General features: G+C 35.4%; 1 protein-coding gene across 8 annotated transcripts in view; it reads left to right on the forward strand.

The window, feature by feature from the left end:
* Positions 1-14,223, forward strand: part of HERC1 (HECT and RLD domain containing E3 ubiquitin protein ligase family member 1) — a 93,892-nt gene that overhangs the window by 38,860 nt on the left and 40,809 nt on the right. For all 8 annotated transcript variants that reach the window (XM_042876219.1, XM_042876220.1, XM_042876225.1 and 5 more), the window contains exons 22-32: positions 243-414; positions 1,321-1,627; positions 2,720-2,840; positions 3,131-3,182; positions 8,687-8,958; positions 9,559-9,774; positions 9,865-9,985; positions 10,953-11,190; positions 12,153-12,346; positions 13,640-13,795; positions 14,111-14,217. In XM_042876219.1, coding sequence (XP_042732153.1) covers positions 243-414; positions 1,321-1,627; positions 2,720-2,840; positions 3,131-3,182; positions 8,687-8,958; positions 9,559-9,774; positions 9,865-9,985; positions 10,953-11,190; positions 12,153-12,346; positions 13,640-13,795; positions 14,111-14,217 — 1,956 coding nt within the window. The remainder of the gene's footprint in view (positions 1-242; positions 415-1,320; positions 1,628-2,719; positions 2,841-3,130; positions 3,183-8,686; positions 8,959-9,558; positions 9,775-9,864; positions 9,986-10,952; positions 11,191-12,152; positions 12,347-13,639; positions 13,796-14,110; positions 14,218-14,223) is intronic.

Here is a 14,223-nt window from a genome sequence, read left to right on the forward strand (position 1 = left end):
CCAAGTAAGCCTTCTGAGGAGACATTTCTCTGAAAATAATTTGAGTAAAACTTAAGGAAATTTGAATTTCCCAACCTAGGTATTTAAAGCTTTGAATGCAAACAGCTGTCTGTGTTTTATCTCATATGGTATCACAAATATCTTTTAGATGGAAAAAAATTCTTAAATGCTTATGTCTTTTTACCTTCAGCTTTTATTTTGGAGAGAATTTTTTCATTGTAGATTTCTATTTTTTTATCAAGATGCTGGATAACCAAGAATCAGCTGATGTGGATACTCAAGAGCATTCTTTTACTCGTACAATTGATGAAGAAGCAGAAATGGAGGAGCAGGCAGAACGGGACAGAGAAGAAGGACACATAGAACAAGAAGATGAAGAAGAGGAAAGAGAACATGAAGTTATGACAGCTGGTAGTAAGTACTTGTGGGGGTCTGTAGTGTAAAGTGTAAACTAACTTTGGAAAGTTAGTTTGTTTTTCTCTCAAAAGTAGAGTGGGAGAAAGATTGAAAAGGTTGTGTTAGATTTTTCTGTATTAACATTGTTAGAATTTTTTATAAGACTTTATAAAGTGCTTTTGTTGGGTCAGAAAATTCTTTTAATACAAGGGACTGTGAATGCTGAGCAAACAGATGGCCCTTATTCATCTGACATCCGTGTTAACACTTGTATAAACTGCATACAACAGTAATAGACTTCATAATGTTTTCTCTGAATTTCTGTTCAACCAATCTCTGTGTTTGTATTAGTATGTATGGAATTTATTATATATAAAACTTGTATATAAAACTTAGAAAACAAAATTGACTTTGAATATTTTCCATAAATATGTACTTTATTTTCTTTTCCAACTACTGTTTCTCTCGTTACTGCTAGAAAGTTTTGGGGACATCTTCATTATACTAGAACAAAAAAGCTAATGAAAGGGTAGAACAGTTTTCAGTTTTGAATTGCAGATATGCTGTTCTCTGAAATACAGTTTTGCAGATGCATTACTTTATATATGTGCTAAAAGGCTAGCATGAAACAGTCTCTCTGATGCTGTCCTCTTAACAGTTGGGTTGCAGTAAGACAGTGAAATAGTGTTTAGTGTTCTGTCAAATTATGGTGTCCCTTCCTTTTAAACTTAGCGCTGTGTAAATACTTCATCTGTTTCTGTGATATCCTTTATGACTTTGTATTACTGTATTATTTTACCGCTGGGAAAAATATTTGTTGTTCTTTGTAATGTAACATTTTTTAGCTTGATCTGTTGGTAAATATTTTGTTCTATGTAACTTTGCATAGAAGTTAAGACCTTCTTTTTGTGTTGCATGTTACAGAAATATTTCAATGTTTCCTATCAGCCCGTGAAGTAGCTCGCAGTCGGGATCGAGATAGGATGAACACTGGGACAGGGACTAGGCTTGATGATCAACCTCCTCAGTCCCAGCAGGAAAGAAGAATCAGCACTGATCTGACAGAAGGCCAAGATGTGTATACTGCTGCATGCAACTCTGTAATCCACAGATCTGCCTTGTTGATCCTGGGAGTGAGCCCTGTTATTGAGGATTTCCAGAAGCGAAGGGAGGATGGGCAGTTACAGCACCCTCCCTCTTCTGCTCCTGAGGGGATTGGACTAATGACAAGGTGAGATCTGGTAACTGCTTACATAGTTAACTGTTCTGTCTTTACATGCAATGGAATAATACCAGTTTTCTTCTGTGGGTTCTTAGAAATTTTTTAAAAACATTTTTGTCCAGAGCAATGCTTACAGTGCTGGCTTGGAATTTTTTTTGAGGTCAATGATATTTTCTCAGTTTTGTTAGTCCACACTGATGAATCTCTAATGAGAGCCTTTTCTGCATGGACCATATTTCTTTTTCAAGGTTGAGCTTACCAATGAATAGTAACAGAGTCCAGGTCATCCACTGTACAGATAACTTGACGTAGTTGGAAAAGTTCATTATTTTTCCTAAAAATAATTGGTGTTTATATTTTTATTACCATACTTGTATTTTCATTATGTGTAAACAGTCACTTGTACTGTAGCATCCACGATCATTGTAGAATATGTTTAAAAGCAAAAAAGAATCAGTGTATCATGAAAAAATTGACATTTGTGCTTAATTTCAGACGTTTTGTAGCATCTTGGCACATGCAAGACTGTGTAGTTATGCATGGGAGTGTAACAAAGGCAGATAGCACATGAAATTGTAAAAATGTATGGTGCAATGAGCATAAACACTATGTGATTTTTGTAACCCAAGATAGTCTTGATAACACAAGTTTTTCTAAACATGATCCGTATAAATTTTTATTTCAATCTGTGTGTGTGTGTTAGAATGTAGCCCAGGAATTGATAAATTTGCATACAGTCCTTGGTAGCTGATGCTGGTACTGAGCCTCTGAGCCTGCTTAAACTTCTGATGGGCAGAAACTCTGTTGCTGTGACATTTTCCTCACTTAAATTTAAAATGAAGATAATGATGGGAAACTTAGAGGGAGATTATGTCTATTCAGTACTCTTTTATTCGCTCTGCCTCTGGAATTCTAGTCCTTAAAGCAAGAGTGTGTGACTCTATCATTGTCAAAGTTAATCCTCTTTAATTGTAGTCTTCTGATGTTGCGTGATAGTCTTCTCTGAAATAAAACCGTGGTACTTGCTGAATTTGCTTATCAACTCTTATTATTGGCTAGTAAAAGTGTTTACTTTGTGTTGTGTTTGTACATCTGATGCAGGAGTGAAAGTCTTACTGCAGAGAGTCGCTCAATCCATGCAAACTCAAACTATAGACTGATGAAGTCACGAAGCGAATCAGATTTATCTCAGCCAGAATCAGATGAGGAAGGCTATTCACTGGTAAGTAAGCTAGTATTATGTGCCTTGGACATCATCAGTTTATTTTCTATGTAGGTGGTATATCTTGTGCATTTGTCACTTGTTCAGGCTTGTGTTTCAGTATAGGGATCTTTGCTAATAACCACCACTGTTAAGAGAAAATAGTGGTGGTAAAACAGGAATTGAAATTGTTACAGTTCTGTTAATTTTTTAAATTTTTGTGAGGGAATGTTGTATTTTAAACACTTGAATATTATGCACCACTTATTTCCACTTAAAGAAATGAGCTTTTTATTAATTTTCTACTCTAGAGTGGAAGACGAAACGTTGATTTGGATTTAGCATCATCACACAGAAAAAGGGGTAAGTTTTATCAATGCTCATTTACATAACGAATATTGATCAGAATAAATATGTTAATGTGTCTTAAGTGAAAATGTGTAGTCGGAGTACATTAATGACAATCAGGAAGTTTAAAATTTTAAATGACATTGTAATTATCTTGTATTTGTTGTACTAACATTGATTAATCATGCATTGCAAGAATAGTGGACACGAGATACTTCTCAAATTACAATTAATGTAAAGTAAAACATGCAGTCTTTTTCTCACCTCTGTTTCTACAAAACAAATGTAAGCATTGTTACTTAAGGTTGAAGTTTTCACCACCAAGTTATTATGGGTTCCTACTGCATCCGGTTCCTAAGGGGAGTATCCCAAGTCCAAGTATGTCGTGTTGAGTAAGCAGGAAGAAGATCATAGAATTTCCAAGGACAAACCTCTTTCATTCTCAAGATTCATAATATATTCTGAGGCCCTTTATGTCTGAGAACTGGCTACCGATCACTTTTAACCCTGCAAACACTGCCAGGAGCTGTGGATACCCATGTTGTTAACAGCTTTTAAAGTCTAGTTCCGAAAGCGCTGTCCTGCCCTCTTGATGTTATTGACACCCATTTAATGTCAACCAACATACTATTTTCAGGAAAATTTCCTCTTCCTGTCTGTTGAAGTAGGTAAGCCATAAAAAGCAGTTGGAGGATGAAACAACTATTAGTTGAAATGCTGGAGAATTATTCAAATTGATGGGAATCACTGATTACTTTTGCAGATTCAGTTGTATCATGTCTCAAATGCTCAGTCCCTCCAGGTCAGTTTTCCTCCAGAAGCAAATCAATTGCGTACTCAACAGAGAATGCATAATTGCTATCTGTCAACTCTGATACCCTTGTGTTATTAGAATAAGTGGTGATTTTAGCCAGTTACTAATGATGGATTAGATTTTCACCTCTCAGAAAAGCAATGTGTGAATGCAGATCTTTTTCTGTCCTACCCCTCGTACTTTTCCCCAATTTAATCAGCAATACTCTGGGAGTATTCAGTCCATGCACCATGTGTAGAGTTTTTGTAAGTAGTTCTTGTTTTGCAATGGGCAAGAAAGTAACTTCCTCTGAGGTGGGTTGACTTATTTTAGGACTTCTCTTTATTGAAATCAGCAAATAACCAGCCAAAATTCAGATCACATCTCCTTAAAAATCGGATCTCACTATTGGTGATAGTTTTATTTTTATGGTATAAAAGCTGTTCCTAATCATAAATTGAAATATAGAATGCCAGTAGTAGGAAAAATTGCTCTTAAGTTATTCCTGTGGTCTTGCAGCTCAACCTTGGAGGAGAGCATTGTCTTTTAATTCGTCATCTTTGCCACTTTGTACACTCTTTAATCTAGTTGCTTTCTCCATTTATTGTGTCTGCTCAGAAGTAAGACAGTGGTATTCCTACTTTTTGGGTATCCTGCTCCTTGCTATTATTACTTGATTCTGAATTACTAAACTTTCCGTTCTTGTAGAACCAAAAAACATTGTTTTCAAAACTCTTTCCACATGGGATGATGAAATAACGAAGATTTTCCCCTGATATGTGTACCCACTGGGTTTTATTTTTGTCCTTGCTTTTTTCCTTCAACTTTTTCAGTTCTGCAGATCCAGAGAGTATGCCTCAAAATATTGTATTTTGTATTTGTATTTAATGCACTAAATAAAGATAGTTACTGCATTCAATACTTAGAAATAAAGAATGCATATTTATCAGTGCGATCACAGACATTTTTCATGTCCTCTGGTCTTCATGTAAATCTTAATTCAGTGAATGCCATTGTGCCTGTTTGTACTTCAGTATTTTATTAACACAATTGAGTAACTCTGGAAAAAAAAACAGCAACTTAAATTACACTCAAATTAACTTGATATAAAATAGTGCACTTGTATTGAGTTTTGAAATTCAGGGGTCTGTTTGAGTAGGAGGAGTAAATACTCTCATGTATGTATGTAACTGTACTAAAGGGAGTGGTGTTTTTCCCTGGAAAGGGAAAGATGGTTGAAAATTTAGAAAGTCTATTACTTAGATAATGCTAATTCAGAAGAAAAATAGATGTGTACTTTTTTTTTCCTTAAACTTTGCTGTGTGATGTATTGAGGTATTGGTTGAGATGAACGGGATCATTTAAGTCTAAAGTCAGTGTAATATGAGGAAGAGATATTATGAATATGTTGTCTTCTGTTTCAAATGTCTGCTTTTGTCTTCTGATTCTTGTGTGGTGTGTAGTGTATTTACTCCTTTTTGGCCAGTTGAGCCCCAGAAAAAAGAAGAGCTTCAAGCAAGTACCTGATGGCATGTTTATTTTTTTCCTCTATGGCTTCCCTACATGTTTTATGTTTTATGGAGTGTGTATTGCAGCTGTGCCACATTCATGTAGAAAACTCATTTTTATAAGCTGGCTTTCAAGGACAAGTAAACTTGTTTTGTTTTCTTTTTACTGTAACCTTTAAGATTTCTCTTACATGCAATTCTATTCCCGTGATTGTAGAGGCTTATACAAGTCCTAAGCTGCAGTCAGTTCTGTGTGATGGATGTTGCACAGAATCTAGCTGAGATACTATACAAACATACTTCAAATCTTCTGTTGATACTTAACATCTTCAAAAAAAAAAAAAAAAAAAAAAACAGTGTAAATTTTAGATTTCTTCTAATTGTTAAATATTTTGAGGTATAAGCATATACTTTGACTTCTGAATTGTAACTGAAATTACAAAGATTCAGGCAGTTTCAGTTGTTTTGCTTTTAGTCTCTGACTCATAATCCTTGGATATCTCTCCAATTTGAAGCAGTTTAGAATTGTTTTACATTTAAATGTTGTTACCTTTGATACTAAAATGATTTACTAAGACCTTTATTTTTTCAAATATGAGATAGTTTAATTGTCTATTAATATATAAGTGGTGATCTTATTTTAGAAATTCTTTTAATATCAAAGCTAAATTTTCTTCTGATGTTCAGCTGATATGTGAGACCATATCTCCCAGAGTTTGATTTAAGGCACTGGAATTGCTTTTTATTTTGTTACACATCCTTTGATTCTCTTCTGTGCTTCAAAGTGGCATGACACAGTGCAGGACAGGTAGAGGACAGAGGAGCTAATGTTATTCTGGAATGCTTTAACCTCTACTGCTGTGGAAAGACTGCAGAGCTTAAGGAGTCTTTTGAAGTAGTTGTTGATATATATGCAACATTTATATATGTGGTAGTAATCAGGCTTGTGCTTACTGTAGGAAATCTCAGGTTTCAGTTCAATCTCAGCCTCTTCCTGGGCCTTGTTCACATGTCATATGCTAGGAAACTCTTAGATGAAAACTGTACTTCAGTGCCCATTTATGCTGTCCTTTATATCTCGTGTTCTCTTTAGCATGTAAATTAGTATTTAATGGACAGCTTTAAAACAAGTACAGGAGTGAGTATTAAAATTAGGGTAAGATGATATTTGTCTTTACTTGTGTTTCTTAATGTAGTGACCAGGTATAAAATTGAGTAAGAGAGTTTTCTTAAAATTCTCTGATATTAAACATGACAAAACAGGCAGTTCTTTGGAGGCCAGGTAATATTACTGTGTTGCGTAAACCAGCAGAAACTAGGAGATTGAATTTCACTTTGAAAAGTAATGTTTAAAACAAACGTTTTATTATCTGTGTATTATTGTTTGTTTTATGTATTATCTATGTATTACTGTATGTTTTGCACATATTTTTGCAAAATACTCCATTAGGTCAAATTTTCTAAGTACTGTGTTGGTTCTTTCTGAGGCCATTGCAGTTTGCTTAGTAGCAGGTATGGAATGCTGTATAAATGCACATGGACGCTATTTCCAGAAAAGGTAATGGGATGTAGAAAGGTTTTTATAATTTCTAGACCTGGCAGTTAATTTTTTTTTGCCAACTAATAGGAGGTTAGCTCCCTGATTTACAAAGGGAAAGCAGACTTCCACACTATTTTGTATTTGTAATTTGTTGTGGGAAGGTGATGTTCAGGTGCAGAAAAATGGCCTTTTGCCTTGCCTCGTGAAAAATGATGGAGAGTGGTTGGTAACATTATCCTAAGTTCAGAAAGCTGTGTGTCTGTATTCATAGTTCCTGTGAGCAGCTGCTCTTAGAGCTACTGCAGGTAAAAATTGTTTAGTAGGAGGTCCTGACACGAGTATCCAGCTGTTAACATTGGAACTCATCCTAACTGAGGAAAGTGGGCTTTCAAAAGCTAAGTTTCGTGAATTTGTGTGACTTTTTCCTGAAAATGGAGGTTTAGGAATGTTCAAACCTTGTACCTCGCAGACAGATTTTTAAAAGTGTCTAATGTAGGTTTGTGTGAGTACTGTGAATGAATTGTCTTTCTCCAAGCAATATCTGAAATACACAGGAGTCATTAATATTGCAAAACCGTGTGTAGATCATTTAAGGTAAATTTCATACTGAATGTTCAAAGTCAGTTTAGATTCACTTTGGTTTACATATCGGTCTCAAGACATTCCTATCTGTGCAGAGGGAAAGTTTTTTTCATCAGAGACTGATCTCTTGTAATACACAGCTCCAACTCAGCTAACAGTGTTTACAGAAGTAATAAAATACCAATATATATGTTGATATAAGTAAGAAACATACATATATTATTTTTAAACTGATATGTACAGTTAATTACCAGTGAAAGTATTGGCATTGCATTCATTTGTGGCAGAGAAGCAGTCTAGCAAAATGCTTTTGGAGGTGAGATCATATATGTAATGATAAGTAAGTTCCAGTGCTGCAGGTAACCGATGGTCATTTAGAGGAGTATATTAATTAGTGAAGGTAAAGTTTTCGATAGTGTAATGACATGCTGATGTAATTCAAAAGCTTAAAACATTAATTTGTGAAATTGTCAGATGAATAAGATGGAGTTTTAATACATGCTGTAGACGGTAATTTGATGTACACACTTATCAAAGAACCAGAAAAAAAAATTAAATGTTCTCCATGAATTTTCCTTGGTTTACTTGCCCTTCTGCACTCAGGAATTCTGCAGATATTTCATTCAGTAAATAACATTTGTGCTTTTTCAAAACTATAGAACATATGACTTGATTAAAACAAAGAATAAAGATGTTTTTCTTTTACAGTTAGACCTTAAATATACAGACTGCACTATTTCTTTTGTAGCAGATCTTTTCTTTACTATTTTCTCATCTAGCTGCAAAGCGTTTTTTTTTTCCAGTGTTCGAGCTTTAACTTGAGCAGTTCAAGTGGCTTCTGTCTTTTTGTTCTCTCACTTGGCAATTTGTTGCAATACTGCTTGCCATAATTAAAAGAAATACAGCCTTTCCTCTTGGGCAGTTGCTGTAAATTTAAATCAAATGTTTTGCTCTAAGTTGCTTAATGCATGGTATGATTAATCATGGATATTCATTTTCCACCTGTATGAATAGCAGCAGTTCAGTCTTTAGCTACTGTCATAACGTGTTGGCTAGTAAATTGGAATTTATGAGGTTTTATTATGTGTATGTTTAGGAGCAATACACAGTCAAATGGAACCTTTAACTGACTCATGGGCTCGACTGAAGCACAGCAGAGATTGGTTGTACACATCCTCCTACTCATTCGTTGAGTCTGATTTTGATCTCTCAAGATCTCTTGGAGTTCATACTTTGATTGAAAATGTTGTCAGCTTTGTAAGTGGAGATGTAGGAAACTCTCCAGGATTTAAGGAACCAGAGGAAAGTATGTCCACCAGTCCGCAGGCATCAATAATTGCAATGGAGCAGCAGCAGTTGAGGGCTGAGGTAAGTTTCAATTTAAAATCTTCTCTTATTCATCATATATTTGAAATTTATGGATTTTTAAAAACATTTTCCAAATTCTGTCTTAGAGTTTTTTTCCTGTTTTTCTTCTAAAATGTCTTAACTGGATCTGGGAACTTTGTTTTAAGCTCTAAAATGGGAAGTAAAGGATCCACTTAAACATTTCTTTGCATATTGTTCTTTAAATTTCAGACTTGAATTTCAGAGGAGCAGGGAGGTTATCCTATATGTGCATGCAGCATTGATATGGTTAGAACTTATAGTGTAGCTTTGAAATTAAACTATGTAACTGCATGTAAACTGCTTCCCTTATACGAAGCTTTCTATGTAGCTTATTTGTGCTGACTAGATTAGGCCAATTGCTTGATTACTCAGAAATTAAAAGGGATGCTGACAAGGAGAATTTTTCTTGAAAATGTAAAAATGTACTTCTTTGTTGTGATTTGTCAGAAACATGGGTACTATCAGAAAGTGTCCATTGGAAAACAGCTGCATCATTCACTCTTACTCATGGCTGATGATGATCTGATTTCTAAGGGTGCTTACTGTTTAATTTCATCTTTTGATTGTGTTTACTTCTAGCTTCGTCTGGAAGCTCTTCATCAAATCTTAGTGCTTCTGTCAGGGATGGAGGAAAAAGGCAGTGTGGCATTAATGGGAAGTCATCAGGGGCCAGGATTTCAGTCGTCTTCATTGCTAACTTCTGTTAGATTACAGTTTCTTGCTGGATGCTTTGGTTTGGGCACTGTAGGACATGCAGGTGCCAAAGGAGAGAGTGTAAGACTGCATCACTACCAGGTATGTATTTTAATTGTTGTGTTTTTTTTGTTTCAGTAACTGGATGATAAAAGTGTTACCAGTACTTAAAGCATTTTTTGTTTGAGCCAGGATGGTATCAGAGCAGCTAAGAGAAGTATTCAGATTGAAATTCAGGTGGCCGTGCACAAAATTTACCAGCAATTGTCTGCTACCTTGGAAAGAGCTCTGCAAGCTAATAAGCATCACATAGGTAAGTGAAAGCAAGATTTGTAAAATGTGTCCTCTGATACGTGGTACAACGTATTCTAAGTGTAACAAAGCATACATTGATATTAGCAGCCAGAATTCACAGATAAAGAATCAGACTAATAACTTCTCTGAAGAGAGAGAGTATTTTTAACCTTTTTCTGTCTTAACTTTCTTCAAGTGTCAGCCCTTCTTGTTTTAAGGCTTTTAAGTACTGTAAGCCTTCCAATTCCTTTGAGCTACACATTAATGTTTCCATTTCTTTGTCATTTCAAGTGATTTTTTAGGCTTTCCAGACATCAGTTTTCAGAAGTGATTAAGAATCTCCAAACCTTTATTCTTCATTCAGTTGTGATTTTTTTTTTAAACTTACACTCAAAGAACAGGGTATAATGCATGATTTTGAAATCCCCCTCTCCTGTCCTTTACCAAGATATTCCCGTGTGCTTCTGTCCTCAAGGGATAACTGGAATTCTGCAACTCTTTGTGCCTTTGTGCTTGTATTGAATGAGATCTTCAGTACAGAAAAGAGTTGCATAGTTTGCTTTGTTGATAAAGCCTAATGGGCGTATGTACGTGAATTATTTCATTGGCATCACTTACAGTTAAATGCAACTGAAATAAATTCCTTGAGAATCAGCTTGAAGTACAAGCAGCAAATTGAGTATTTCACATGCTTATCCTTACCTTAGAGAGAAGAGGCTGATCTCTTTTGAGATTTTGTATCAGAAACTTTACATCACAAGCTAGATCTATAGGATGTTTTTCTTTGGACACCCTTGACATAGAGTGCACTGAATGAAAGAGGCTGTGCTGGTACACAGTGAAGTCTACCTCAAAGCGTGCGTTAACAGCAGCTCTTCACTCAGAAATTTAATTTGTTACATTTTCTTAAAACTAATCTACTATTGTTTGTCTTAGTATTCTTTCTGTAAACAGATTGCTAATTAAAAACTATATTTTAATCTTAGAAGCACAGCAGCGTCTTCTGTTGGTAACAGTCTTTGCTCTAAGCGTGCACTATCAGCCCGTTGATGTCTCCTTGGCTATTTCTACTGGCTTGCTAAACGTGCTATCACAGTTGTGTGGCACAGACACCATGTTAGGACAACCATTACAGTTGCTGCCCAAAACTGGTATTTCCCAGCTCAGCACAGCTTTGAAAGTAGCCAGCACAAGACTACTTCAGATCCTTGCTATCACCACGGGGTAAGTATTAATTGCTCCTTTACTCTCAGAAAATGTAATTTTCTGGCTTTTCACCACCTTTTAGGAATAACTGTTTTTATTTTTTTTCTTTAGAGCATTAAGTATTGTTCGAAAGCATGTAAGTGAAGGAAAAAAAGTATAGTTACATTATTCATATGAAAGATGCACATAAGACTGATAAATATTTTTGAATTGTGGGTGAGACGTTTGAATCAAAATGCTTGGAACTTTATGGTCTCTAAGTATTGCCTTGCAGTATTCCCCCTTTTTGAAGTTTGATTTTATGTCTGGGGCTGTTAAGTTAATATGAAGAAGCTTTACGTAATATTCATTTGTGTAAAAGCAATGCCAATAATAATGTGGTAGGAGTTCTTCAGAGCTGTACATAATGCTTCTACTCAGAGCACAAGGCAGTTTTCTGGTGAGTACTGGTCTCTGCTAGACAAGGGAACAACATCCAAAAATCTGCCAACACTTAAATATTTGCAGTTTAACTCTGTAAAGGAAAAAAAAAACCGCAGGTGAGAAAGTATTGCCTGTTTAGATTAGGAGTATTATTTAGTACAGGATATATGCACCTTCAGTGTTCATACAAAGCAGCACACTTTTCTGCTAATTCTGTTATGTAAGAAAAGAGACAAAATGCCTTCATGTTTGGAAATTTCAGGGGACTACACTTAATGAACTGTTGCTTTTTTTCCCCTGGAAATACTGGAAAAATACTCTTTGACTATAAAGAATGGACAATTTTTAAGTGTCTTAAAAGTGAGGCTAAAAATGTGAGAGTAATCTGTCGAACTTGTGGAGGATGAAGCAAAGTAACCTGCTGCAATGAAATGGATTAGAATTAGCTCTGTGTTAGCCCCTGTGTTCACTTGTGCTGAGTTTATAGTTGTCTTTGTTATAGTTCTTTTCATCAGCTCTCAAATATTCTTTGTTTCTACTTTATTGTGTGTTTATAGAACCTATGCTGACAAACTGAGCCCAAAGGTGGTCCAGTCATTGCTGGATTTATTATGCAGTCAGCTAAAAAACTTGTTATCACAAGCTGGGGTGATGCTTATGGCTTCATTTGGAGAAGAGGAAGTTGAGGAGCATGAAACAGATTCAAAAAAGGCAGATTCAAATGGGGAGAATGAAAAGAGAGACTTCAGAGGTAATTATCTTGCATAATTTCTGTTACAGTTTCGAAGCACTAAGTGCTGAAGCCCTCACTCTGCTGTACTGTACTGTACTATTGTTGGGCCATTCTTAACTCTGTAGATTAGGTTAAAATATAATCAAGTAATTTTATGCTCACATTAGATTTATCAATCCATTTAAAGGTAGGATTAAGTAGAGAATAAGAATTACTCCATTCAGTCTGTAATTAGAAGAGGAACACTTTTTCTCTGAAAATGAGTTGATTGCTGGTATTATTTTTCAAAGTGTGGTCAAAGAAATTCCCTTCTCTGAGTTTTGAACTGCAAATAAACGTAGTGTAATTCACACAGTTGTTGCATCTGCTCTGTACTGTGCAGAGCGTTGTATTCAAAGGCCTGCTAGAAGAGATGTTCTGAAACCTAAAAGTCCTCACATGGTTTACAATCCCTTAAAAAACATTTTTCATTTCTGTGGAAATACTGTGATATACTCGAAGAAATTTTTAGGTGTATCTTTGCTGCTGGTTGTGGTTACAGCCTTCTTTCCTTCTCAGTAATTGGATGGCTGGTGAATTCCTAAGATAATTAATCGTCATAATTAGTTCATTAACAAGTTATCTTATAAGGCCTTCTGTTTTGAAGACATGTGAAGATAGCAGCTCCTTTAAAATGAATTGAGGCATGAGGGAGTGTAGTGTTTTGCATCAGAATCTCAGAAAATGAAAAACATTTCATTATTGCATTTTGTTAGCAATAGCTGCTTTATGTACTGCTATGCTCATAAATAAAAATGCAATAACTGATCATTATATTTTTACTTCTGGATCTGTTTGTTGCCAATAACAAGCACTGCTAATATTTTAGCAGCTCAAGTTTCTGATAGATGTCAGATGATTACTTTTATGTTAAAATTGCATGGCTTTATATTAAATACATAGAGCTTGCAAATACTGAGGTGTTGTTCTATAACCCCACACTTTTGGTAAGATATATAACAATTTATTGTACAATTGTTTATAAATCTTAGTTTTCCAAAGCACTCATTTTCCATTGCTACACAAATATCACATGGTGCACTGTTTTTTTTCCCAAATGCCTGTTATTCCATATAGTGTAGCCTAGCAATATTAGCTGTCTAAACTGTCCAATCCTTTCTGGATGCCTTACTCTCAAAAACTGATAACATCACAAAACTCAGCTACAGATGTCTGTTTTAATATTTTTTTCAACTTTGGTTTTAGTAGTATGTTATTTGCAGATACTGTTTAAGAATGGATGTAAATGAAAATTTTTATTTAACTTTATAGCTGCCCTCCGAAAGCAGCATGCAGCAGAGCTGCACTTGGGAGACTTCCTTGTTTTCTTGCGTAGAGTCGTCTCTTCAAAAGCAATTCAGTCAAAAATGGCATCTCCAAAGTGGACTGAAGTACTTCTTAACATTGCTTCTCAGAAGTGTTGCTCAGGTAAGAGTTTTTCAAAATGTGATAATGGTTATACTTGCAGTTCCTGAAATCAAGTCCTATTTGATCATATATTACACACTGATTTTAGCTCTTCAACCTCAGTAGATGTACGCATGTCATACTTAGGAAAATTGTGCATTTAATCATGGTATAGAATGATAGAATGACCTGGATTGAAAAGGACCATAATGATCATCTAATTTCAACCCCCCTGCTATGTGCAGGGTTGCCATTGGAGGCATGTAAGTCAAATGGTAGGTGCGTGTCTGATGCAGAAGTCACTTGTAGATTATTAACATACTCTTCCATCTTCAGGAGTTCCCTTGGTTGGAAATTTGAGGACTAGACTTCTTGCACTTCATGTACTAGAAGCTGTATTACCTGCTTGTGAATCTGGCGTTGAAGATGATCAGATGGCTCAGGTCTTT

Source organism: Lagopus leucura, unplaced genomic scaffold (assembly GCF_019238085.1).
Source record: "Lagopus leucura isolate 7727_CA_CO unplaced genomic scaffold, USGS_WTPT01 Super-Scaffold_100015, whole genome shotgun sequence".
Classification (NCBI taxonomy): domain Eukaryota; kingdom Metazoa; phylum Chordata; class Aves; order Galliformes; family Phasianidae; genus Lagopus; species Lagopus leucura.